The 21,967-nt window shown below is 58.8% G+C and overlaps 3 protein-coding genes and 1 long non-coding RNA gene across 7 annotated transcripts in view; 1 reads left to right on the top strand and 3 right to left on the bottom strand.

Moving 5' to 3' along the window:
- Positions 1 to 214: 214 nt before the first annotated feature.
- MCRS1 (microspherule protein 1) lies at positions 215 to 15,155 on the top strand. 3 transcript variants are annotated; one of them, XM_065575874.1, is made up of 14 exons: positions 215 to 404; positions 1,624 to 1,753; positions 2,154 to 2,292; positions 8,350 to 8,508; positions 8,833 to 8,942; positions 10,273 to 10,381; positions 11,681 to 11,819; positions 11,951 to 12,026; positions 12,413 to 12,441; positions 13,604 to 13,696; positions 14,024 to 14,106; positions 14,373 to 14,460; positions 14,681 to 14,808; positions 14,954 to 15,155. In XM_065575874.1, the coding sequence occupies exons 1-14, from the start codon at positions 230 to 232 to the stop codon at positions 15,038 to 15,040; spliced, it is 1,545 nt and encodes a 514-aa protein (XP_065431946.1). In that variant the 5' UTR covers positions 215 to 229; the 3' UTR covers positions 15,041 to 15,155. The 3 variants fall into 3 exon arrangements, with proteins under 3 accessions (XP_065431946.1, XP_065431944.1, XP_065431947.1); XM_065575872.1 differs by having other exon boundaries at positions 215 to 431; XM_065575875.1 differs by having other exon boundaries at positions 294 to 404; positions 1,504 to 1,753.
- On the bottom strand, positions 2,527 to 7,727 carry LOC135977057 (uncharacterized). Its single transcript, XR_010594384.1, has 2 exons — positions 6,899 to 7,727; positions 2,527 to 6,744 (listed from the first exon to the last, which is right to left on the bottom strand). It is a non-coding gene; the product is annotated as an uncharacterized LOC135977057 (long non-coding RNA).
- A 231-nt stretch (positions 15,156 to 15,386) lies between the features above and the next one.
- On the bottom strand, positions 15,387 to 16,723 carry LOC135977056 (potassium voltage-gated channel subfamily H member 3-like). The gene is made up of 2 exons (XM_065575887.1): positions 16,575 to 16,723; positions 15,387 to 16,344 (listed from the first exon to the last, which is right to left on the bottom strand). Exon 2 carries the CDS (start codon positions 16,312 to 16,314, stop codon positions 15,748 to 15,750), a length of 567 nt encoding a protein of 188 aa, XP_065431959.1. The 5' UTR covers positions 16,315 to 16,344; positions 16,575 to 16,723; the 3' UTR covers positions 15,387 to 15,747.
- Positions 16,322 to 21,967, bottom strand: part of KCNH3 (potassium voltage-gated channel subfamily H member 3) — a 27,812-nt gene continuing 22,166 nt past the window's right edge. For both annotated transcript variants that reach the window (XM_065575857.1, XM_065575858.1), the window contains exons 12-14: positions 17,700 to 17,990; positions 17,243 to 17,349; positions 16,322 to 16,651 (exon numbers count right to left, since the gene is read on the bottom strand). In XM_065575857.1, the coding sequence (XP_065431929.1) occupies positions 17,308 to 17,349; positions 17,700 to 17,990 (333 nt within the window). In that variant the 3' untranslated portion in view covers positions 16,322 to 16,651; positions 17,243 to 17,307. The remainder of the gene's footprint in view (positions 16,652 to 17,242; positions 17,350 to 17,699; positions 17,991 to 21,967) is intronic.

The following is a 21,967-nucleotide window of genomic DNA, read 5'->3' as shown; positions in this document are numbered from 1 at the left end:
GCGACGAGCTTCATCGCCTCGCCTGTGGCCAGGCCACAGTCCTGGCTGTTGCCATGGGGGTGGGGTGTGCGCTGCCATGGCAACAGGGCGCCCCGTGTTGCCGCCTGTCCGCTGAGCTGGTGCCAGGAGTGGCGGGGGGAGTGGGGGGGGTAGCCAAGCAGTGGTGCAGGACAGGCCATGGTGACACCCTTCCCCAAGATGGCGCCGCCCATTCAGCCGCCAGAGCGCAATGGCGGCGCCCACAGGCAGGGTCACGCAGTTTGAACCGGAAGCAATCGCTCTCTTCCGCTTAGCCCCACCCGGAAGTTACCGGACTCTTCCGGAAGTGAGCCGCCTCTGTGGATGGGGGCTCCTGCTCGTCGGACGCCACCGCGGAGCAGACGGAGCCGCCGCACCGGGGAATGGTGAGGCCGCGGGGCCGCCGCGTCCGGGAGAGAGGGCGCCTGGCCGGCGGGGGTGAATGCGCATGCGCGGCCTGGAGCGGGGAGCCAGACTCAGCGCGCATGCGCCTGATCACTGTCAGGGAGAGGATGGGGTTGCTATGGAGACCCCCCCAAGGGAGAAACCCCTCCCCCCAGGCCCAGCCAGGACGCCTGGGTTCCACCCCGGCTGTGCCGCCGACTCCATGCGCGATCGGGGGAGGGGAGCGAGCGACTCGTCTCATCGTGCCTCAGTTTCCCTACCTGTGGCTCCCCGGGGCAGCGGCTGGGACTGGGGCGAGGGGTCTATCCCTTGGGGGGGTCTCCATAGCAACCCAGCCTGGAGCTACAGAGCCGGCCCCTTGCTGGGGGTCTCGGCGCCCTGCGGGCTGCGTGGGGGCGGCTGGTGAAATCCGCTCGCCCCTGCTCGGCGTCCGGGTGCAGCGAGCGAGCAGGGCGCAGGGGGAAGCAGCCCCTTGGCTGGTCCTGCCTGTTCATGCGCCCACGCGCCCGCCTGAGCCCATCCCGGGGAGCCCCGTCCTGCCTTGGCATTTCCACCCCTCAGGGCCGGGCGGGGGGTCTCCTCACGGTGCTCTGGGGGTGGATGGGCGCCCATCCTGCTGGAGGTGCTGCGTTGTCCTTCAGAGGAGCCGTAAACCCAGGTTCCCCTGGCGTCCTGGCCCAGCTCCAGTCTGAGTTACCTTCTGCTTTGCCGACAGCGTCTCCTGCATCCACTGGGGTCTGGGCGTCTCTGTCGCTTCCTGTCCTGGATCGCGAGACCTTCCGGGCAGGGTCTGTGTGTCCGGGGCCCAGTCCGGCGGGACCCTAATTGAAATCTTTGGGTGCTACCACAGTGCAGATAATAAACCTCTGTGCAGTGTTGCTGTGAGCTGTTATCCAGCGCCACGTTCCTCCGCAGAGTTGGCTGCATTTGAGTGGAATGTCACATGATCTCTATATCAGATCCATGTGCTGCAGTCCTGTTGTGGGGGGTCTCCCTCTCTGGAGTTGTGGGGAGGTTTGCCTTCTGGGATCTCTAGTCTCTAGGGCTTTCTGCCATATAACATGTAAGGTTTGCCCACAGCCACCTGCTCCCTGGCATTGGGAAGGCTGGCACAAGGGAGCGCAGGTTCTCTGTGGCCGCCTGGCGTCTGAGCCCTTTGATGTGAAGGAGTGAGGCTCTGTCTCCTCTGTCCCCGTGCAGACGTGCTGGACTCCGGACTGATGGCGTCAGGCACGGCGAGCCGCTCTGAAGACGAGGAGTCGCTGGCGGGACAGAAAAGGAGCTCATCGCAGGTCTCGGGCACCATCCCCAAGCGGCGGAGCTCCTCCAGGTACCCAGGAAGGGCCCAGGGCAATGAGGAGGGGGTGGGGTTCCCTGCGTCGTGCAGGGACCCCCTCTGGCGGTAAGGATGGATTAGTCCAGTGCAGTCCCAGAGAGGGGGATGGGAAGGTGGGACGTGGGGCTTCCTGATGTCCTGTGATGAACCAGGTGCTGCTAACTCAACACCATTCCTGTAAAGCAGCATCGGGCCTGGAGCCCGGCTCACCGGCCGCTACCAGGGAAACTCCCTTGGCTGCAGTGATGGTTGGACTCGGAGCCACCAGAGGGCGCCCCACACCCATCTTGCAGCTGTTTGGGGGGTGGAGAGCTGGCTCCAGGTAGCCAGGTGTGCAGCGGGGCCGGCACATGGGTGGAGGGGCCTCACCTGGGACCTGCGTTTATCCCACTAGGTTCATCAAGAGGAAGAAGTTTGATGATGAGCTGGTAGAAAGCAGCCTCGCCAAGTCGTCCAGCCGGGCCAAGGGGCCCAGTGGGGTGGAGCCAGGCCGCTGCTCAGGCAGCGAGCCCTCCTCCAGCGAGAAGAAGAAGGTGAGGGGGGAAAGAGGGTGGGCAGCGCCCTGCGGGGCCTGGTGCCCTGTCCGATCCGGAGCAGGGCCCTAGTCCCTCTTCTCTGACAGTGCCTAAGGCTGGGTGTGTCGGGGAGGAGACACTATGCTGTGCGGAGGGGGGTTCTTCCTGACCTCCAGCTGGAGATCAGCCCTGAAGCCTGTTACCGAAATATCGGGTCCACCTAGCTGAGAGCCAATAACAGCCAGACAGGGATAAGGAAGAGTTGCTTTATTCTGCAGAAGAAAGGAGAGCTTTGCACCTTAGTACAAAAACTCTGTCTTACACACATTTTACAGATCCTTTATACACATTCAGACAAAGGTCCTTGCAGTGTTAACACTTGATTGGTGGTTGTCAGACCCGTGCTTTTGCTATCTGGTCAGTGAAAACCGGCTTGGGACCAGCTCCAACTACCGTAAGGCCTTGAAGGGAAGACAGTTGAAAAGTTCAGGCTACTGTGTACTTGAAGTGTCTGCTTCCCCCTTATGGCCCTGGTTGACATAAAGGCTGCTCTGTTAAGGGGGGGTCACTAGTAACTTTCACAGTCCCCCCTTCGGGCCTGACAAATTCAAAAATTGTCAGGCCCGTTATGCAATTTGCGATCAAGCTGGAGGGACAGATACTGGGTTTTCTTATGGACAGCAGAGCTTTTGATCATAGCATTACACAGGCATTTGGCACATTGTATCATTGTCCAAACAACACATAGAAAGAAAAGAATCCATTTAACAATTGTTTGAAAGAGCCCCGTAAACCATGACCCAAGGTCTGGAAGGAGGTCCTCAAAACTAAAGGTGTGATCAAGAGATACAGCATGGAAAACAACAGCAGCATTCTGTTTATACATAGGTCATTCTGATATCTTGTTTTGCTCACTAATGTAGACTCTTAGTCTACATTCCATATTATCTACACAAGGTCGCAACAACTTCTCACACAGTTCTTTCCCACTCGCCTCACACATTCCTTGCTTCTACAAATCTCGCATTATTAGGGTTACAGTTAGCCTAACTCTTGCTAACGAACTGTCATGCATTGCATCCCCTTCCTGTCAGTTCTTTCTCTGCTTCCACAACCCCCCCTTTTGTATACTAGTACAACAAACATTTTCAAATCTCTATTTGCATTAAGTCTTGGAATTCAGATTTTACTTCAGATGCTTCAACCTAAAGGGTTTTGATTGGATGTAATGACAATGCATGATGAGCATGGACATGAAAGGTATTACTATTATTACGTCTTTTACAACAATAACATAATCCTAAGATAACTAATAACAATACAAGCAATAACATTCCCATAGCAATACTATAATGGGGTTGTTGTACAGCCTTAGTCATAAAGCACAATACATCATACTTAGTACATAAAATAGATACTCTATCAACAGTATGAAAGGCATACTTTTCAACTTGATATATATTTTGAAGCATGTGAATTTGCCCTTGTACTTCAGAGATTTTCTGAATCTCTGGTAACAGTGAAAACAAATTCTGAAATCTATCAGATACTAAACTAGTCCAATTAAAGGGTATCTGGAACTTAAGGGCTACTTGAAAAACTCTATCTGCAGGCCAGTAAATGATATGGTTGCCTGCAGTGGTAGTGAGATTAAAATGTATGTCTTGCGATATGGTGTCATTAACATAAACACAGCTATCATTAGCTTGAAAAAATAAGTGTCCTGTCAGGGCAGTTCCTTGTCCCCTACCCTCCCAGCAAACGTAGTCATGAAGAGTAACAACTTCTCCTGGCTTCAGTTTACGGATACACTGAAGCTGTGGGGGTTCTAATGACCAAAATGTCCATTGACTCCCTAACCCCATCCAAATGTCAGATGTAATCCCAGGAGCACTGACTAAAAATCGATTGGGCATACCAGGAGGTCTAATTTCCCAGATGTCTTGGTAAATTACCCAATCCCACATGCATCCTCCCCATGGACCCGGCAGGATTCGGTATGTGGGAGCCCACACCCCCCCCAACCGGTCCATATGCTTGGAAGGAGCACTGAGAATGTCTGCACTTCCACCCAGAAAGTCTCCAAGTATGTCTCCATGGCCACAGATCAGATGGTACTCCTGATGTGTCTGTAAGGGCAGTGGGCCAAGCCTGATGCTCTAGATCATTCCGAATGGCCATTAGCTGGTCATTCAGGAAATCCTGAATTTCTGAACATGCTAGATCCCACTGCAATGCCTTCCCAGCCTCAGTGATATTCAATACCATCTCTGTCAGCAACTTCTGGGTCATAGAACTAAGGGCGGAGATAACATGTAACTCACCAATTCCAGCCTGTACCTGGGTTAGCTGTGCCCCAATTTCTCATCATGTTCTTGGTTCTTAAAAATATTCCAAACTGCTGCTGCACTTTTGGCCCCATCCCATAGGGATCCAGTCAAGTCACTTTTCTTTCTAGAGGAAATAACCCAAACCCTCTGTTGTGCTAATCTAATGGCAGCCCCCTGTGAGCAATTTGGGTATGTAGTGGTGATCTGGAAACTGAATAAGGGTAATGAAAATTTAACAGTCCCTAGTGTAGTGTTAATCACAGTTCATTGATATCCTAATACATTTCTTTTTGGTGTAGTACTATACCACATTCCCAAGCATGGGTCCCACAAGTTTCTTCCTGCCAGTGTATAATTCTTTGTTTCTTCACCAGGGTCAGTTCTTAATGTCTCTTGTAGTCAGGAATCCCTGGACTTTGGTGGTTCCAATGAAGCAAGTGTTCCTTCTTCTCTTTTCCTGAAACAGTGTGATTTAGCATCATACAGGGGAGAGGTTACTAGCACATCACCCTGTAATGGTTTTGCTTCTTCTAGAAAAATCCAGAGGCACAGTAGGTCTGTCAGTGGACAAGGGAGAGGTTACTAGCACTTCACCTTGTCTTTTTTCCTTTTTCCTGCTGTCCAGAAGGCACAGCAGAGCTAGAAGGAGAAATAGGCTTATCAGTCGAAGAGTCCTCCCGAGGTGGAGGGGTCTTTTTACAGTGAGAAGCATGGGTCCAGGCAGGTAGTCCTTGGCACTTCACAGCGGTGTTGGTGGTTAACAGCACTTGGAAAGGGCCTTTCCAGTGGGGAGCCAAAGCAGTCTTTCGTTGATGGACTTTACATAGACTCAGTCTTCTTGTTTCAATCAATGGCAGGGCTGCTAGGGTCTTTGGGTAGCACTTCTTTTATCTGTGAGAAAAGAAACCTAACACATTTCATTAATGCCTGGCAGTGTTTTGCAGATCTCATAGTTGCTTGGGCACATTCAGCCCCCCCTTTTCTTGGCTATCAGCCAAGTCTTAGCTGTGGGCAGTGTCCTTGGATGGGCCAGCATCTTATCTTTGGACTGAGCTTGCTGGCTATTTTTTTTCCAGTTAACTCGTTCTGTTCTTTTTCCTGCTTCCCTTCTTGGCTTCTTTTAACCTACAAAGGAAACTTCCACTCTTCACTCATACACCTTCTCCCAAAAATGAACACATACACAATTGCCATTATACAGTACATTAGTCTTATTACTCAATGTATGCCATGTACACCCTTCCAGTAAAATAACTTTATTACAGAGCTTTGGAGCAACAAACCAGGACAAGCACACCCACCTTTGAGGAGTCCACTCGGTACAACCTCTGGTGTCCAATAGCTTTCCTCCCTCCCCAGCCCTCTGGCTAGAAATCTGAGGTAGCCAGAAGGATCCCATGGGCAATATGGGGAGTGGGTTAACCTTCCATGTCCTTGCTTCCAAAGACTGTTGGTATGCAAATTTTAACAACAATTTTGGCCATAGAACATAAAAATAATTCCTATTGTGCCAGCGAATGCATGGTACGTTGAATGCTATTCAGCTGGCATCCGTTTTCTCTGATGATCTGAAAGACAAAAGAACAGAGGTCTACCCCTTCTGGGCAGTCAGTCATTGCTTAAAATATTTCCTTTATATACACATACTCTTGTTGATTTTAGGCAAAACAGAGGAATTACCCCATATTTCCTTTATTTGTTTCATAGGCAGCCCAGGTTTCAGTGGCTTCTACCTTATTAGTTAGAAAACTGCATTAATACAGATGCTTTCTGGCTTGCTTCCAGATCCAAAGCTATCCACAGCTTAAAAATTCTTACGTAAAAAGGGACACAATTAACTTTCCCAGACTTTTGATTGCCTTTTACTTCTAACTCCTGCTTTCAAAACACCCAGTGATCTGGAAGAGACAACACAACCTATATTGGTAGGTTTGCATTTCTTTTACCTCTGCTACAATATACACTGCACATGTTCTGGGGAAAATGCACATCCTATCCACAATTCAATTTCTACAACACTAGCCACATCAATTTCTACACAAGGTGTAACTATTTCTTTTTAAACACCGGGTAAAGACCATTTACTTAACATATAATCTAAAGGGCTATCCTCAGAGGGTTTTACCAGAGACCCACCCATCTGCCTGCTGACACTCTAACAGAGAATTACACAGAGAACAGAGGGAATTATGGCCTAATTACCAGAGACCCACCCACCTGCCTGCTGACACTCTAACAGAGAATTACACAGAGAACAGAGGGAATTATGGCCTAATTACCAGAGACCCACCCACCTGCCTGCTGACACTCTAACAGAGAATTACACAGAGAACAGAGGGAATTATGGCCTAATAGGATCCTATTACAGGAATTTCTACTAATACTGACCGCTACAGGGGACGGGACAGAAGGATCCCAATTCGACCTCAGAGCTTCATCGCACGCGATGGCTTCCACTCTGAGGGAATTACGAATGAGAGGCTCAGTTCCGTCCACACACCTAACGCCCAAATGTATAAGACAGAAATTCATTAACCGGTTAACCAGACCAGAACCAGATAGTGTCTCCTTATCCTATTAGGACTCACCTTATCGGAGCACGAACCCCAGGGGCTGCGGTGAAGCAGAGAAAAGGGGCGAAACACCCCGTTGGCGCCGTTCCCAATTCGCCGCAGCCGTCCGGAGTCCAATGTCCGAGCTAGGATAGTCCCGGCGGAGTCGCCAGAAACTGTTACCGAAATATCGGGTCCACCTAGCTGAGAGCCAATAACAGCCAGACAGGGATAAGGAAGAGTTGCTTTATTCTGCAGAAGAAAGGAGAGCTTTGCACCTTAGTACAAAAACTCTGTCTTACACACATTTTACAGATCCTTTATACACATTCAGACAAAGGTCCTTGCAGTGTTAACACTTGATTGGTGGTTGTCAGACCCGTGCTTTTGCTATCTGGTCAGTGAAAACCGGCTTGGGACCAGCTCCAACTACCGTAAGGCCTTGAAGGGAAGACAGTTGAAAAGTTCAGGCTACTGTGTACTTGAAGTGTCTGCTTCCCCCTTATGGCCCTGGTTGACATAAAGGCTGCTCTGTTAAGGGGGGGTCACTAGTAACTTTCACAGCCTGAGCATGGAGAGCTTGGGTGGCTTTATCCCTGAGAGGGAGGGGAACAGAGAGAGCCGTCGGCCAGTAGATCCTGCAGCTCCCTGGGGGCACAGGCCTGGCTCAGCAGAGACACCTCCCCCTGGCAGGACTAGAAAGGGCAGAGGGCGGGAGGCTCCTGCCAGCCTGGGACAGAACTTGGGAGCCACAGAGCCCCTCAGCGACCATGCCAAAGGGACACCCTCACCATGGCAGTCAGCAGCCTTTCCTGCCGTGCCGTGACTCGCCGGGCAGAGCCTCCGGTAGCTCCCGTTCTCCCCTGTGGGGCCTGGTTCCTCTGCTGGTGGACGGTGGAGCCAGACCCAGTCAGTTTCATTCGCTGCCTGCAGCCAGTTCGCTTCCTGGCTCCGGCCCCGCTGGCTGGGCTTTGGACGGGTAAGCGCGAAGTGTCGTTGGCGCTCAGACGCCCGTGTTCCCTGGGCACGTCCTGCTGAGGAGCCGGGGCCACGTGCTGCCCCCCGGACGAGGGCTGCCTAGGTTGGGTGGGGGGGTGTGATGTGCAGCCCCCGTCCGCCCATCATGGCCTCCAGCAGTGGGCCCCGCTGGCCAGACACAAGGGCGCTCTGAGCTCCATTCCCGGCTCGTGCAGGTCTCCAAATCCGTCTCTGCACCCGTCACCCCGAGCCCGGTCCCGAACCCCAGCCTCCCCAAGCGGATGAAGAAAAGCAAACAGCCCCTGCAGGTGACGAAGGACTTGGGCCGCTGGAAGCCTGCGGATGACCTGCTGCTCATCAATGCTGTGCTGCAGGTAATGCTGCCATCCTGCTAAGCAGGGCCAGGCCAGGAAAGGTCCCAGCAGGGAGTGGGAGGTCAGCAGAGCTCCTGGTGTGGGGCCCGTGGTGCTGGGGGGACTGTTCTGTCAAGGTCTGGCCACCTGCCCAGCACCTTGTACCGAGACCTGGGGGGGCTAGTCCCGGAGTCCCTGGCTGCTTCCCAGAGCCCTCAGGTCAGTCCTCGCTCCAGTGCGTGAGGCTGGGAAGCGTTGCCCGTGAGGGCTGTTTCAGTGACAACGGCCCTCCCAGTGGGTGGGGGGACACAGCCCTGAGTCTGGCCTCTCCTTGGGCCCCTGCAGACCAACGACCTGACCTCGGTCCACCTGGGCGTGAAGTTCAGCTGCCGCTTCACCCTGCGGGAGATCCAGGAGAGGTGGTACGCGCTGCTCTACGACCCGGTCATCTCCAAGTGAGTGTCAGGCCACCGGGGGGGAGCTGGGATCTGCCGGCGCCGGCCACCTGTGGGGCAGACCCTGCTGCTCCGGGCACAGCTGGTCTCTCACCCAGAGGGGTGGCTGGGGGGTGGTGTGAGAGTCCCCCATCCCCCTGTAACAATGCTGCCTGTGGGAACCAGCTGAGGTCACTCAATCAGGGTGAACGGGGCAAACAAACCCCAAAAGCTGGTGGATCTTCCAATACTTAGATTTACCAAACCAGCCCAAAACAGCTTCTGTAGAACCTCCCTGGTTACTCAGAGTCCAACCAACGCAGTTCCCTTAAAGTGCCCAGCCTCAGGCCTCCGTCCAGACACACCTGTCAGACGTGATGATGAAGCTGAGAATCTGATCTCATCGTATAAAAGAAAAGGTTCTTCCAATCCCAAAGGACCAGCCACATACCCAGATCCAATGATAACTTAGATCCTACCCAAGATACACGCTACAGCCAATTCTTATTAACTAAACTAAAATGTATTAAAAAAGAAAAGAGAGAGAGTGTTGGTTCAAAGATCAATATACAGACAGACTTGAATTCAATTCTTGAGGTTCAGACACAGCAGAGATGAGCTTGTAGTGGCCAAAAGTCCTTTTAGAAATAGTCCATAGGTTATAGTCCAATGTCCATGTTCAGGGTGACTCCAGTCAGTGACTGGGGATCTCAATCCTTGTGGCTTAAGGTTTCCCCCTCTTGAAACCCAGAGCAGATCTGAGATGAAGCAGGATCGTGTCCCAGGGTTCTTATACATTTCCGGCAGCCTCTTGGCCTGAGAAAACAATAGGCTTAACTTTCCTTCTCCTCAACATCCTGGCAATTAGCACAGGGTCATTTATCCATTAAACAGTTCAGACACAGGTCACCACAACCTTCAAAGAGACAGAGAGACAATAATACTATTTCCCTCAAGTGTCTTCCTAAATGTTAATACTCCTTTTTCGATCTTTGAATCAAAGCTCTAGCAATAGACAAGACTTGTTTGCTTCCATCACAAGCCCTGAGCAAACAGCTGCCCTTCCACCTCTAACACTGCCGGCTGCATTTCAAAGCTCTGTTCGTTTACGGATCTTCCTAACCAGTCTCTAAAGTTCGGCCATGGGTCAGGTCAGGCTGTGAGTTAATTAACTCTTTCTGTCCCTGTCACCTTCCAATGAGATATCATATTACACTCATAACGTCACACACACACCCCCGCTGCGGCTCTGGGGAGCAATGAGTCCGAGGGGAAGAGCCCCTTCCTTCGCTTGGCGTCAGAGACATGAAATCTGAGTCGGGAGCTGATGTGGTCACTGTCCCCTCCCCAGGCTGGCCTGTCAGGCCATGCGACAGCTGCACCCCGAAGCCATCACCGCCATCCAGAGCAAGGTGCTGTTCAGCAAAACCGAGGAGCAGCTGCTGAGCAAGGTGGGATCGGTAAGTCTCGCTCGGCCTCCCTCTGCGCGCCGGGCGCGGTGACAGCCGGACGCTGGACCAGGTGGGATGGGAACAGCCGGTACCCGCTCAGCCTCCCTCTGCGTGCCGGGCACGGTGACAGCCGGACGCTGGGCCAGGTGGGATCGGAACAGCCGGTACCCGCTCAGCCTCCCTCTGCACGCCGGGCGCGGTGACAGCCGGACGCTGGGCCAGGTGGGATCGGAACGGCCGGTACCCGCTCAGCCTCCCTCTGCGCACCGGGCGCGGTGACAGCCGGACGCTGGGCCAGGTGGGATGGGAACGGCCGGTACCCGCTCAGCAACCCTCTGCGCGCCGGGCGCGGTGACAGCCGGACGCTGGGCCAGGTGGGATCGGAACAGCCGGTACCCGCTCAGCCTCCCTCTGCGCGCCGGGCGTGGTGACAGCCGGACGCTGGGCCAGGTGGGATCGGAACGGCCAGTACCCGCTCAGCCTCCCTCTGTGCGCAGGGCGCGGTGACAGACGGACGCTGGGCCAGGTGGGATCGGAACGGCCGGTACCCGCTCAGCCTCCCTCTGCACGCCGGGCGCGGTGACAGCCGGACGCTGGGCCAGGTGGGATCGGAACAGCCGGTACCCGCTCAGCCTCCCTCTGCGCGCAGGGTGCGGTGACAGCCGGACGCTGAGCCAGGTGGGATGGGAACAGCCGGTACCCGCTCAGCATCCCTCTGCGCGCAGGCCGCAGTGACACCCGGACTCGTGCTCCTGGTGAAAGGGAACCCGGAGTCCTGTCCCTGCCGGCTGGGGCGAGAGTCTGGACCCGGGAGGCGCGCGGCTCCCTCTGCCCGGGGGGGGAAGGGCCGTCTCCGCAGAGCATCCTGCCGGGTGTCCTTCACCAAAGCACCCTGCAGCCAAACGGTTCCAGTGCCCCCCGGGGAGCCCCGTCAGCGGGAGCTGCGCTGGCCTGGCCCGGGGCTCCCGGTGTGTGTGCCGTGGTTCCTGGCTCCTTGCCCGATTGCCCAACGCTCGTGCCCCGGCTCTGGCTGCTGCCCGCACCGAAATCCCAAGAGGTCGATGCCTTAGGAAAGCCTTGGGGAGTCGCCAGGCCATGTCCCCTGCCCCATGGAGAGCCCAGCAGCTTCCCTGAGCCCTGCCCAGCCGAGCCCCCTTGAGTGGTAGCCCCAGGCCGAGCCCTGGCCGCCGGCCCTGTGATCCTGGCCTCGAACCCCCAGGCTCCCGCTGCCGGCTTGGGGTCCAGCCGGCGTCCCGGAGCCGGGGGCTGTCCTGCCCCCTAGTGGTGGTTGACCCGTCTGTCCCGCAGACCAGCCAGCCCACGCTGGACACCTTCCAGGACCTGCTGCACAAGCACCCCGAGGCCTTCTACCCGTCGCGCACGGCCAAGGCCCTGCAGCTCTACTGGCAGCTGATGAAGCAGTACTACCTCCTGGACGACCAGACAGGTAAGGCCTGGCCCGAGCGGGCAGCCCATCCGCCCCGGCTGGGCCGGGCACAGGAGCCGGAGCCCGCGTCAGCACCACCCGGCGGCTGCTGGGGCCGTGCTGACACCCCCCCGCCCTCTGCTTCCCTTCAGTGCAGCCGCTGCCCAAGGGGGACCAGGTGCTGAACTTCTCGGACGCGGAGGACATGATAGACGACAGCAAGCTGAAGTGAGTGTCCGCGGGGGGGGCCTTCCCGCCAGGGCGCAGCCCCAGCTGCACAGCGCGTGCCACGGGCCATATCCCCTGGGCAGCCCGGAGCCCCTCACGCCGATTACCATCCGGCCCGAGCTGCTGCAGCCGCTGCCTGGTGCTTCCTGTCCCCCGGAGCCCGGCTCCGGCGCTGGCTCGCTGGCTGGCTGCAGCGTGGCCCAGGGCCGAGCAGGCCCGGCTGCCCTTGGTGCCCTGCGGGGCAGACATGGCGGCAGATGGCCGCAGAGGGCCCGCGTTGGGGCTGGGTCCAGGGGCTGGCGTGTTAGGGATCCGGCCTGCGAGGCACCCCATGGGCGCGTGTACAAGGGCAGCTACCTGACCCCTCCCCTGTCCCTTCCCCGCAGGGACGTGCGGGACGAGGTGCTGGAGCACGGTGAGTCTGGCGAGGCCTTCGCTCCGCTCCCTGCCCCGGGGCGCTTGTGGGGGAGCTGAGGGGCTCGGGGTGGGGGCGTGCCCTGACCCCTGGCAGGTTTGGTTAGCGCTGTGCCTCGGACCCGTCGCCACAGCCCCATCCAGCCGGGCACGGCTGCAGCTGGGCCTGACAGCCCTTCTGTCCTGACACTGGGTCAGCGCCCCCTGGAGGGGACAGGCCCCAGCCCCATTCTCCACCCCCTGAGCCAGCCAGGCCCTGCCCTGGGGCCGGATCAGAGCCAGTGCCCCCTGGAGGGGACAGGCCCCAGCCCCATTCCCCACCCCCTGAGCCAGCCAGGCCCTGCCCTGGGGCTGGATCAGAGCCAGCGCCCCCTGGAGGGGACAGGCCCCAGCCCCATTCCCCACCCCCTGAGCCAGCCATCCCTGCCCTGGGGCCGGATCAGAGCCGGTGCCCCCTGGAGGGGACAGGCCCCAGCCCCATTCCCCACCCCCTGAGCCAGCCAGTCCCTGCCCTGGGGCCGGATCAGAGCCGGTGCCCCCTGGAGGGGAGAGCCCCAGCCCCATTCCCCATCCCCTGAGCCAGCCAGGCCCTGCCCTGGGGCCGGATCAGAGCCGGTGCCCCCTGGAGGGGACAGGCCCCAGCCCCATTCCCCACCCCCTGAGCCAGCCAGGCCCTGCCCTGGGGCCGGATCAGAGCCGGTGCCCCCTGGAGGGGACAGGCCCCAGCCCCATTCCTCACCCCCTGAGCCAGCCAGTCCCTGCCCTGGGGCCGGATCAGAGCCGGTGCCCCCTGGAGGGGACAGGCCCCAGCCCCATTCCTCACCCCCTGAGCCAGCCAGGCCCTGCCCTGGGGCCGGATCAGAGCCGGTGCCCCCTGGAGGGGACAGGCCCCAGCCCCATTCCCCACCCCCTGAGCCAGCCAGTCCCTGCCCTGGGGCCGGATCAGAGCCGGTGCCCCCTGGAGGGGACAGGCCCCAGCCCCATTCCCCACCCCCTGAGCCAGCCAGTCCCTGCCCTGGGGCCGGATCAGAGCCGGTGCCCCCTGGAGGGGAGAGGCCCCAGCCCCATTCCCCACCCCCCGAGCCAGCCCCTTCTCCCTCGCTGGGGCCTGTGCCCGGCGCCGGGGCTGGCCCGAGCTGCCCCCTGCACTTCCCTCCTTGCAGAACTGACCGTGGCCGACAGGCGCCAGAAGCGGGAGATCCGGCAGCTGGAGCAGGAGCTGCACAAGTGGCAGGTGCTGGTGGACAGCATCACGGGTGAGAGCCGGGGGGGGGGGGGGGGGGGCGGGGAATAATGTCCCAGCATCCTCTAGGGCACTGAGCTGACATCCAGGCTGCAGGCTCCCTGGGACCCCTGATGCTGGGGGAGGGGGCGGGGTCTCCGCCTGGCTGAGACCCCGGGTGTGGGGGTGGGAGGGGTCTGTCCAGCCAAGGCCCATGGGGGGAGGTGGGGGCGGTTCTCCATGTGATCCAGGGGGAAGCTGGGGGGTTTCTCCGTGTGACACGGGGTGGGGGAGAGATGGGGGTTTCTCCGTGTGACTGGGGGGGAGGGTGAGTGTCTGATCTCTCCCCTCCCTCACCCAGGAATTAGCTCCCCGGACTTTGACAACCAGACGCTGGCCGTGCTGCGGGGGAGGATGGTGCGTTACCTCATGCGCTCCCGAGAGGTGAGTCCTGGTCGCCCCGGATCAGCCGGGGCAGGGGGTCCCGGCTAGATGCCCCGAGATGCCCCCGGGGCATCACCCCGGCCTCCTGTTTCCAGAGGGCTCCCGGGTGGCCGCGTACAGGCTCCGAGCCTGCCCCTGCACACACAGGGAGGGGCTGCGCTTGTGGGTGGAGCAGAGGGGACTCCCTGGGGGCTGGGCTGGCTGGTGCTTAGAGCCACCCTGGGGGAGCACGTGGGGGGCACCTCACTAACAGCCCCCCCTTCCAGATCACACTGGGCAGAGCCACGAAGGACAATCAGATCGATGTGGACTTGGCGCTGGAGGGCCCCGCCTGGAAAATCTCCCGCAAGCAAGGTACAGGGGCGGGGCTGACACGCCCATCGGGGGGTGGGGCTCATAGATCTCTCCATGGAGGGGCGGGGCTAACCCCCGGGGCCGCTGGGTGTGGGGCGAGGGGGGCGCTGCCCAGTGCTCCAGTCCCTGGGTGTGGGATACGGGTGATGCCCTGCCTGGTAGCTGGGCTGTGGGTGGGGTCTCTGTGCCCCCCTCACCGCCCCCCCGCTGCGCCTTGCAGGCGTCATCAAGCTGAAGAACAACGGGGATTTCTTCATCGCCAACGAGGGCCGGCGCCCCATCTACGTGGACGGGCGCCCGGTGCTGGGTGCCAGCAAGTGGAAGCTCAACAACAACTCGGTGGTGGAGGTGAGCGCCCGGCCCGCTGCGTGGGGGGGACGGGGTCAGACGCCCCCTGACTGGGTGCCCAGGGGAGCCCCTGGTGGTGGCACTGTAGGGGCTCCCCTGAGCTCAGCTGGGCCCTGCCCGCGCTGACCCTCCCTCTACCCTGCAGATCGCCAGCCTGCGCTTCGTCTTCCTCATCAACCAGGACCTGATCGCCCTCATCAAAGCCGAAGCTGCCAAGATCCCCCAGCAGTGAGGAGCTGGGCCGGGCCCCTGCTACTGTCCTGTGACCGCCCGCTCCCCTCTGGCTGGGGGCAGGGCCCGGGGCCGGCTGTACACTGTTCCCTTCCAAATAAATGTGTCCAACCTGCTGCTGGGGTCCGGGGCCTGCTGGCGTCAGGGAGTGGCTGGCAGCGAGTCCAGCCCATGCTCCGGCCCACAGAAAGGGCACCAGGCTCTGTCCTGCCACAGTGAGTTCCCCTGGTTAACAGGGCAGCCCCCCCCCCACCCCCCCCGTGCCTGGGGGCCTGCGGCTGGGCCCACCGCAGCTGCTCTGCCCCACAGCGCCAGGGCAGGGGCCGAAATCGACACAAGACCAGAGATCAAAATGCAGCTGTTTTAATGTAAAAAGGGAGGGGGAGGGGAAGCCCTATGGACTGGAAGCCCGGCTGCCCCCCACTGCCTCCCCCCTGTTCCTCAGGCCAGGTGGGGCCCTGCCCCTTCGCCGCCGGCTGTGCCCTCGGGGGCGGGTGGAACCCGGCTCTGCCACAAGCCCCGGGGAGCAGCTCCTGTGCTGGCCCCCTTGTGGCAGTGCTCATGGGGGGGCGGCCCCCAGCGGCAGTGCTGGGTTGGGAACGAGGCCCGTGGCCGGCGGGGGCTCCCTACAGGGGCTGTGCGGCCCAGCCAGGCCCCCTGGCTCTCCAGGGGGGCAGAAAAATCCCACTGTGTGTGAGGGTGCAGCCTTCACATGCCTGTGCCCTCCTCCCGGGGCCAGCAGGGGGCACTCACGGCACCGTGGCAGCCCAGCAGCACCATCTCCAGGCCGGGCGGGTCCCAGGGCAGAGGCAAAGCGGCTGGAGCTGGAGGTCCCGGGGGGTCCGTCTCAGGGGCTGGCGGAGCCTGTGGCGGGGGCGTGGCCCCGTGGTGTCCATGGGGGCCAGGGGAGGCCGGTGCTGCCGTGGGAGCAGTGAGGTCCCTGGGGCCGGCCGCTGGCCACGTGCTGCCGAGCTCCGTGTCTGTCCCCCCTGCTGAGGTCCACGGGGCGCTGTGGGAGGCAGGTGGGCCCCAGGCCCAGGGGGGCGCAGGCCGGGCGCGGGGACAGGCTGCGTTGAGACACGGGCCGGGCGCCGCGCTGTGCAGGAAGAAGGCCGGGATGCCCGTCTCCACGCGCAGCGGCTGCAGCAGGGTGGTGCCGGGGAAGGCCGAGGCCGCGTAGGAGGCGGTGCCCTCGGGGCGGGCGAGCGGAGCCGGCGGCTGGGACAGCAGGAAGAGCTGCAGAGCCTGGCGCAGCGACTGCAGCCCCTCGCGCATCTGCAGGACCTGCCCCGACAGCTCGGCCACCTGGGGGCAGGGAGAGGGGTGAGTGCCAGGGGCAGCACCCTGGGCCAGGCAGGGGCCCACGAGCTGGGTGGGGGAACCACGCCCAGGGCCCCTCCCCTGGCCTGGGGCTCCCTGAATCCAGTGCACGGGTACCCAGTACCAATGCTCTCCCCCACCCCCCTAGGCCCCACCCAGGCCACGATGCCAGGGGCGCTGGCTGCCCACATGCTGAGCCCCCCCCACGCGCTTACCGCCTGCCGCAGCTTCTCGATGGCGTCGGCGCCCGTCAGCTCCGCGGGGCCCAGGGGAATGGTGAGCAACCCGCTCTCTGGGGCAAGGGGAGATGGCAGGTTAGCACCTAGCCCTCCTGGAGCAGGGGAGAGAACCCAGGAGTCCGAGCCCCAACCCCACCCAGAGCAGGGGAGAGAACCCAGGAGTCCTAGTGCCCAGCCAAACAAGGGAGAGAACCCAGGAGTCGTAGTGCCCAGCCCCTCCCACAGTGGGGGAGAGAACCCAGGAGTTGTAGTGCCCAGCCCCTCCCACAGTGGGGGAGAGAACCCAGGAGTCCTAGTGCCCAGCCCCTCCCAGAGCTGGGGAGAGAACCCAGGAGTCCGAGCCCCAGCCCCAACCCCACCCAGAGCGGGGGAGAGAACCGAGGAGTCCGAGCCCTAGCCCCACCCAAAGCAGGGGGAAGAACCCAGGAGTCCTAGTGCCCAGCCCCTCCCAGAGCTGGGGAGAGAACCCAGGAGTCCTAGTGCCCAGCCCCTCCCAGAGCTGGGGAGAGAACCCAGGAGTCCAAGCCCTGGCCCCACCCAGAGCGGGGGAGAGGACCGTCCCCCCCTACTCCCAAGGAGAGAACCCAGGAGTCCGAGTGCCCAAGCCCCACCCAGAGCCGCCCCCTGCCGGGGGCTGCCAGTACCTGGCCCGGGGGAGGGGCTGTTGCAGTTGGGGCCCGAGGGGCCGACCTGGAAGCTGAACATGGACTTATCCGAGCCGCAGGCGTCTTCCTCGATGCCGTCCACCACCCTGTAGTGCAGAGCGGCACCGTCACGGGGGGGGGGGACAGAGGCTCCATCCCCCCTCCCCGGCCATCAGCCCCAGGGCCGCCCAGCACCGGGCAGGGGGAGCAGGCTGGGATCCCCCCCTCTCCCCCGGCATCAGCCCTGGGGGAGCCACGGGGCCCTACTCAGCATGGGGGCTCCATTCCCACCCGCTCCCATTACCCCTGGGCCGCCCCCGCCCCATGGGGGGTCATTGCCTGAAGCCGCCTGGGCGTGCCCAGCCCCGGGGTAACCAGCAGGAAACACCCCGACCCCGTGTTTGCCTCACTCCAGGCCCGGCTCAGCCCCCCCCCCCCCCCCCCGGCACCACCTTACCTGGGGCTGAGGTCGGGGGGCCCCATCCAGGGCAGACTGTGGAGCTGGAGGCCGGCAGCGGGTGGCAGGCGCCGCGTCCGGGGCAGGCCGCCCCTCCTGGGCGACAGCAGCTTGGCTCCCACGGCTGACGGGGGGCAGCCAGGGGGCAGCTGGGGGCTGGACGGTGCCTCGGCGGGCTCCAGGGCTGGGCCGGCTGGCGAGCGGGGCGGGGGGCACCGGGGCGTCCTGCGCGGCCTCGGCCGCCTTCTCCTCCAGCAGGGTATTGTCGCCGTTCAGCGAGCTGGTGTCGGCCTGGGGGGCAGAAGGGGTCAGTGCGGGGGAGGGGCTCCCTGGCCCGGCATCTGCCCCACATGCCCGGAGCCAGGTCACCGCCCCCGGCCTCAGGGGTTCTCGAGTGATGCCTGCGCCCAGCCCGAGGCCGAGGCGCCTTTTCTCAGTGACATCAGAACGGCCAGACTGGGTCAGACCAAGGATCCCTCCAGCCCAGTGTCCCGTCTGCCGACCGCGGCCAGTGCCGGGGCCCCAGAGGGGATGAACGGAGCAGGGAATCACCAAGTGACCCATCCCCATTGCCCATTCCCAGCTTCTGACAAACAGAGACTAGGGACACCATCCCTGCCCAGCCTGGCTAATAGCCATTGACGGACCTATTCTCCAGGGACTTCTCTAGCACTTTTCTGAACCCTGTGATAGTCTACAGAATTGGGACAGGGGTGGGGGGTAGGGGCCTATATAAGAAAAAGCCCCCAAAATCGGGACTGTCCCTATAAAATCGGGACATCTGGTCACCGTACATTTGAGTTCCTTCGGAATTCGTGGGTGACTCCCATCTGGACCTGGTGCCTCATTGCTGAATTCTGGGACAGTTCCTCAGCTCTGTCACCTAAACAGAACGGCTCAGGTGTGGGGCTCTCCCGCACGTCCTCAGCCGTGAAGACCGATGCAAAGAATTCATTTAGTTTCTCCGCAATGGCCTTATCGTCCTTGAGTGCTCCCGCCGCATTTTGATCGGCCAGTGGCCCCCACTGGTTGTTTAGTGGCTTCCTGTTTCTAATGTACTTACAATTTTTTTGCTATTAGAGTCTTTGGCTAGCTTCTTCAAAAGCTTTTTTGGCCTTCCTAATTCTAGTTTTACACTTCACGTGTGGACTTTATGCTCCTTTCTAGTTTCCTCACTAGGAATTAACCTCCGCTTTTGAAAGGATGCCGCCTTGCCGCTCACTGCTGCTCTTACTTGGTGGTTTAGCCCCGGTGGCTCTTTTTTGGTTCTCTTACTAGGTTTTTTAATTTGGGGGAGACATTTAAATTGACCCTCTACTATGGTGTCTTTTAAAAATTCCCCTGCAGCGGGCAGGGATTTCACTTTTGGTGCTAAACCTTTTAATCTCTGTTTCACTAACCTCCTCATTTGTGTGTCGTCCCCCTTTCTGAAATTAAATGCGACAGTGCTGGGCTGCTGTGGTGTTTTCCTCACCACAGGGATGTTACATTTAATTATATTCTGGTCACTATTACCAAGTGATCCACCTCTATTCACCGCTTGGACCAGATCCTGTGCTCCACTTAGGACTAAATCAAGAATTGCCTCCACTCTTGTGGGTTCCAGGACTGGCTGCTCCAAGAACAGTCATTTAAGGTGTCAAGAAACTTTCTCTCTGCATCCCGTCCTGAGGTGACATGTTCCCAGTCAGTATGGGGCTAGTTGAAACCCCCCATTATTATTGAGTTTTTTATTTATTTGAATAGCCTCTCTGACCTCCCTGAGCATTTCACAGTCACTAGCACCATCCCGGTCAGGTGGTCGGTGATATATCCCTACCGCGGTATTCTTATGATTAGCGCCTGGGATTATATCCAGAGAGATTCTATGGGCCAGTTTGATTCATTTACTATTCGACGCTTTCTTTCACATCTAGCGCCACTCCCCCAGCACCACGACCTGGTCTGTCCTTCCGATAGCTTTGTACCCTGGGATTAGTGTGTCCCATTGATTATCCTCCTTCCCCAAAGCTTCTGTGATGCCGATTCGATCAATATCCTCATTGAATACAAGGCACTCTAGTTCACCCAGCGTAGTACTTAGACTCCTAGCATTGGTATATAAGCACGTTAAAAACTTGTCACTTTGGAACTGTCTGCCATCACATGATGTAATAGAATGGGGCTTTTTTTCATTTGACTGTTTCTCATCAGATCCTACCTGTATTTTATCATCCTCCATCCTCTCCTCCGTACTAGGACATAGACCATCTCCTTTAAGAGATCCTCCCCTAAGGGATGTCTCTGTTCGAACCACGTGCTTCTCTGCACCTGTTGGCTTTCCCCCAGCCCTTAAGTTTCCCCAGTTCCTAGTCAATCTAACCCCCTTCTCCCTACACCATCATCTCAGCCACGCAGTGAGACCCTGCAGCTCTGCCTGGCTAACTGGCCCTGCGCGTGGAACTGGGAGCATCTCAGAGGATGCTGCCATGGAGTCCTGGTCTTCAATCTCTTACCTAGCAGCCTACATTTGGCCTCCAGGACCTCTCTCCTACCCTTCCCTAGGTCACTGGTACCTACATGTACCACGACCACCGGCTCCACCCCAGCACTACACATCAGTCTGTCTAGACGTCTCGAGAGATCCGCAACCTTCGCACCAGGCCGGTTCTCCCGGTCATCGCAAACCCAGCTCTCTATGTTTCTAATGATCGACTCGCCCATTACTATTACCTGTCTCTGCCTAATACCTGGAGTTCCCTCCTCCGGAGAGGTATCCCCCGTGCGAGAGGAGACCACGACTTCATCTGGAAGGAGGGTCCCAACTATGGGATCGTTTCCCTCTGCTCCGGCTGGATGTTCTTCCCTGGGACTTTCATCCTCCTCAACAGCACAGAGGCTGTCAGACCGGGGCTGGGACCGTTCTACTGGGTCCCGGAAAGTCTCCTCTATGTACCTCTCTGTCCCCCTCAGCGCCTCCAGCTCGGCCACTCTGGTCTCCCAAGCCCGTACGCGGTCTCTGCGGCTCCTTGCACCGAGCGCACACAGACGCCACCCGCCCATAGGGCAGGTGATCAGACATGCTGCACTGGTTGCAATAAACTGGGTCACCCCCGCTCTGCTGCTGGGCTCTGCCTGCGTCCCCGGTTCACTCCTGCAGCTCCTTGGGTGTCGATTTGTTTTTATTGTGGGGGTATTTGACTAAGTGTAAGGAATGTTAAGTGATGGTTTGGGGGAGGAAGGGAGGGGCCCCCCATCGGCTCAGTAGGGCGGGGGGCCAACCCCTGCCCTGGAGCGGGGTGAGACCAGTGTGACGTTAGGAGTGTGATATTGAAAGGTGACAGGGTCAGAAAGAGTTAATTAACTCACACTGACCTGACCTAGGTAAATGAACAGAGCTTGGAAATGCAGCCGGCAGTGTTAGAGGTAGAAGGGGAGAGGTTTGCTCAGGGCTTGTGATGGAAGCAAACAAGTCTTGTCTATTGCTAGAGCTTTGATTCAAAGATTGAAAAAGGAGTATTAACATTTAGACACTTGAGGGAAATAGTATTATTGTCTCTCTGTCTCTCTGAAGGTTGTGGTGACCTGGATCTGAACTGTTTAATGGATAAATGACCCTGTGCTAATTGCCAGGATGTTTGGGACAAGGAGAGTTAGGCCTATTGTTTTCTCAGGCCAAGAGGCTGCAGGAAATGTATAAAAACCCTGGGACACGATCCTGCTGCATCTCAGATCTGCTTTGGGTTTCAAGAGGGGGAAACCTTAAGCCACAAGGATTGAGATCCCCAGTCACTGACTGGAGCCACCCTGAATATGGACATTGGACTACTGGACCCATGGACTATTTCTAAAAGCTCATCTCTGCTGTGTATCTGAACCGCAAGAATTGAACTCAAGTCTGTCTGTATATTGATCTTTGAACCAACACTCTCTCGCTTTTCTTTTTTAATCAATTCTAGCTTAGTTAATAAGAATGGACTCTAGCGTGTATCTTGGGTAGGATCTAAGTTATCATTGGATCTGGGTCTGGGGCTGATCCTTTGGGATTGGAAGAACCTTTTCTTTTATATGATGAGATCAGATTTTCAGATTCATCGTCACGTCTGACGTGTGTCTGGCTGGAGGCCAGACGCTGGGCACGTTAAGGGAACTGCCTTGTTTGGACTCTGAGTAACCAGTGAGGTCCTACAGAAGCTGGTTGGTAGATCTAAGCACTGGAGGATCCACCAGCGGTTGGGGTCTGTCTGCCCCGGTCTGTTTGCAGTTCACCCGGATCGAGTGACCTCCGC

This window comes from Chrysemys picta, chromosome 22 (assembly GCF_011386835.1).
Source record: "Chrysemys picta bellii isolate R12L10 chromosome 22, ASM1138683v2, whole genome shotgun sequence".
In the NCBI taxonomy this organism is placed as follows: domain Eukaryota; kingdom Metazoa; phylum Chordata; order Testudines; family Emydidae; genus Chrysemys; species Chrysemys picta.
Note: the sequence above shows the minus strand (reverse complement) of the source record. Positions and strands in the feature narration are given on the sequence as shown.

Bases quoted from the DNA above. Each gene is read 5' to 3' on its own strand.
- LOC135977056 (XM_065575887.1), bottom strand. From the start codon at position 16,314: ATGCGCGAGGGGCTGCAGTCGCTGCGCCAGGCTCTGCAGCTCTTCCTG.
- MCRS1 (XM_065575872.1), top strand. From the start codon at position 230: ATGGCGGCGCCCACAGGCAGGGTCACGCAGTTTGAACCGGAAGCAATC. The intron at 2,293-8,349 runs GTGAGGGGGGAA...CGGCTCGTGCAG, and splicing joins CCTCCAGCGAGAAGAAGAAG to GTCTCCAAATCCGTCTCTGC. The intron at 11,820-11,950 runs GTAAGGCCTGGC...GCTTCCCTTCAG, and splicing joins CCTCCTGGACGACCAGACAG to TGCAGCCGCTGCCCAAGGGG.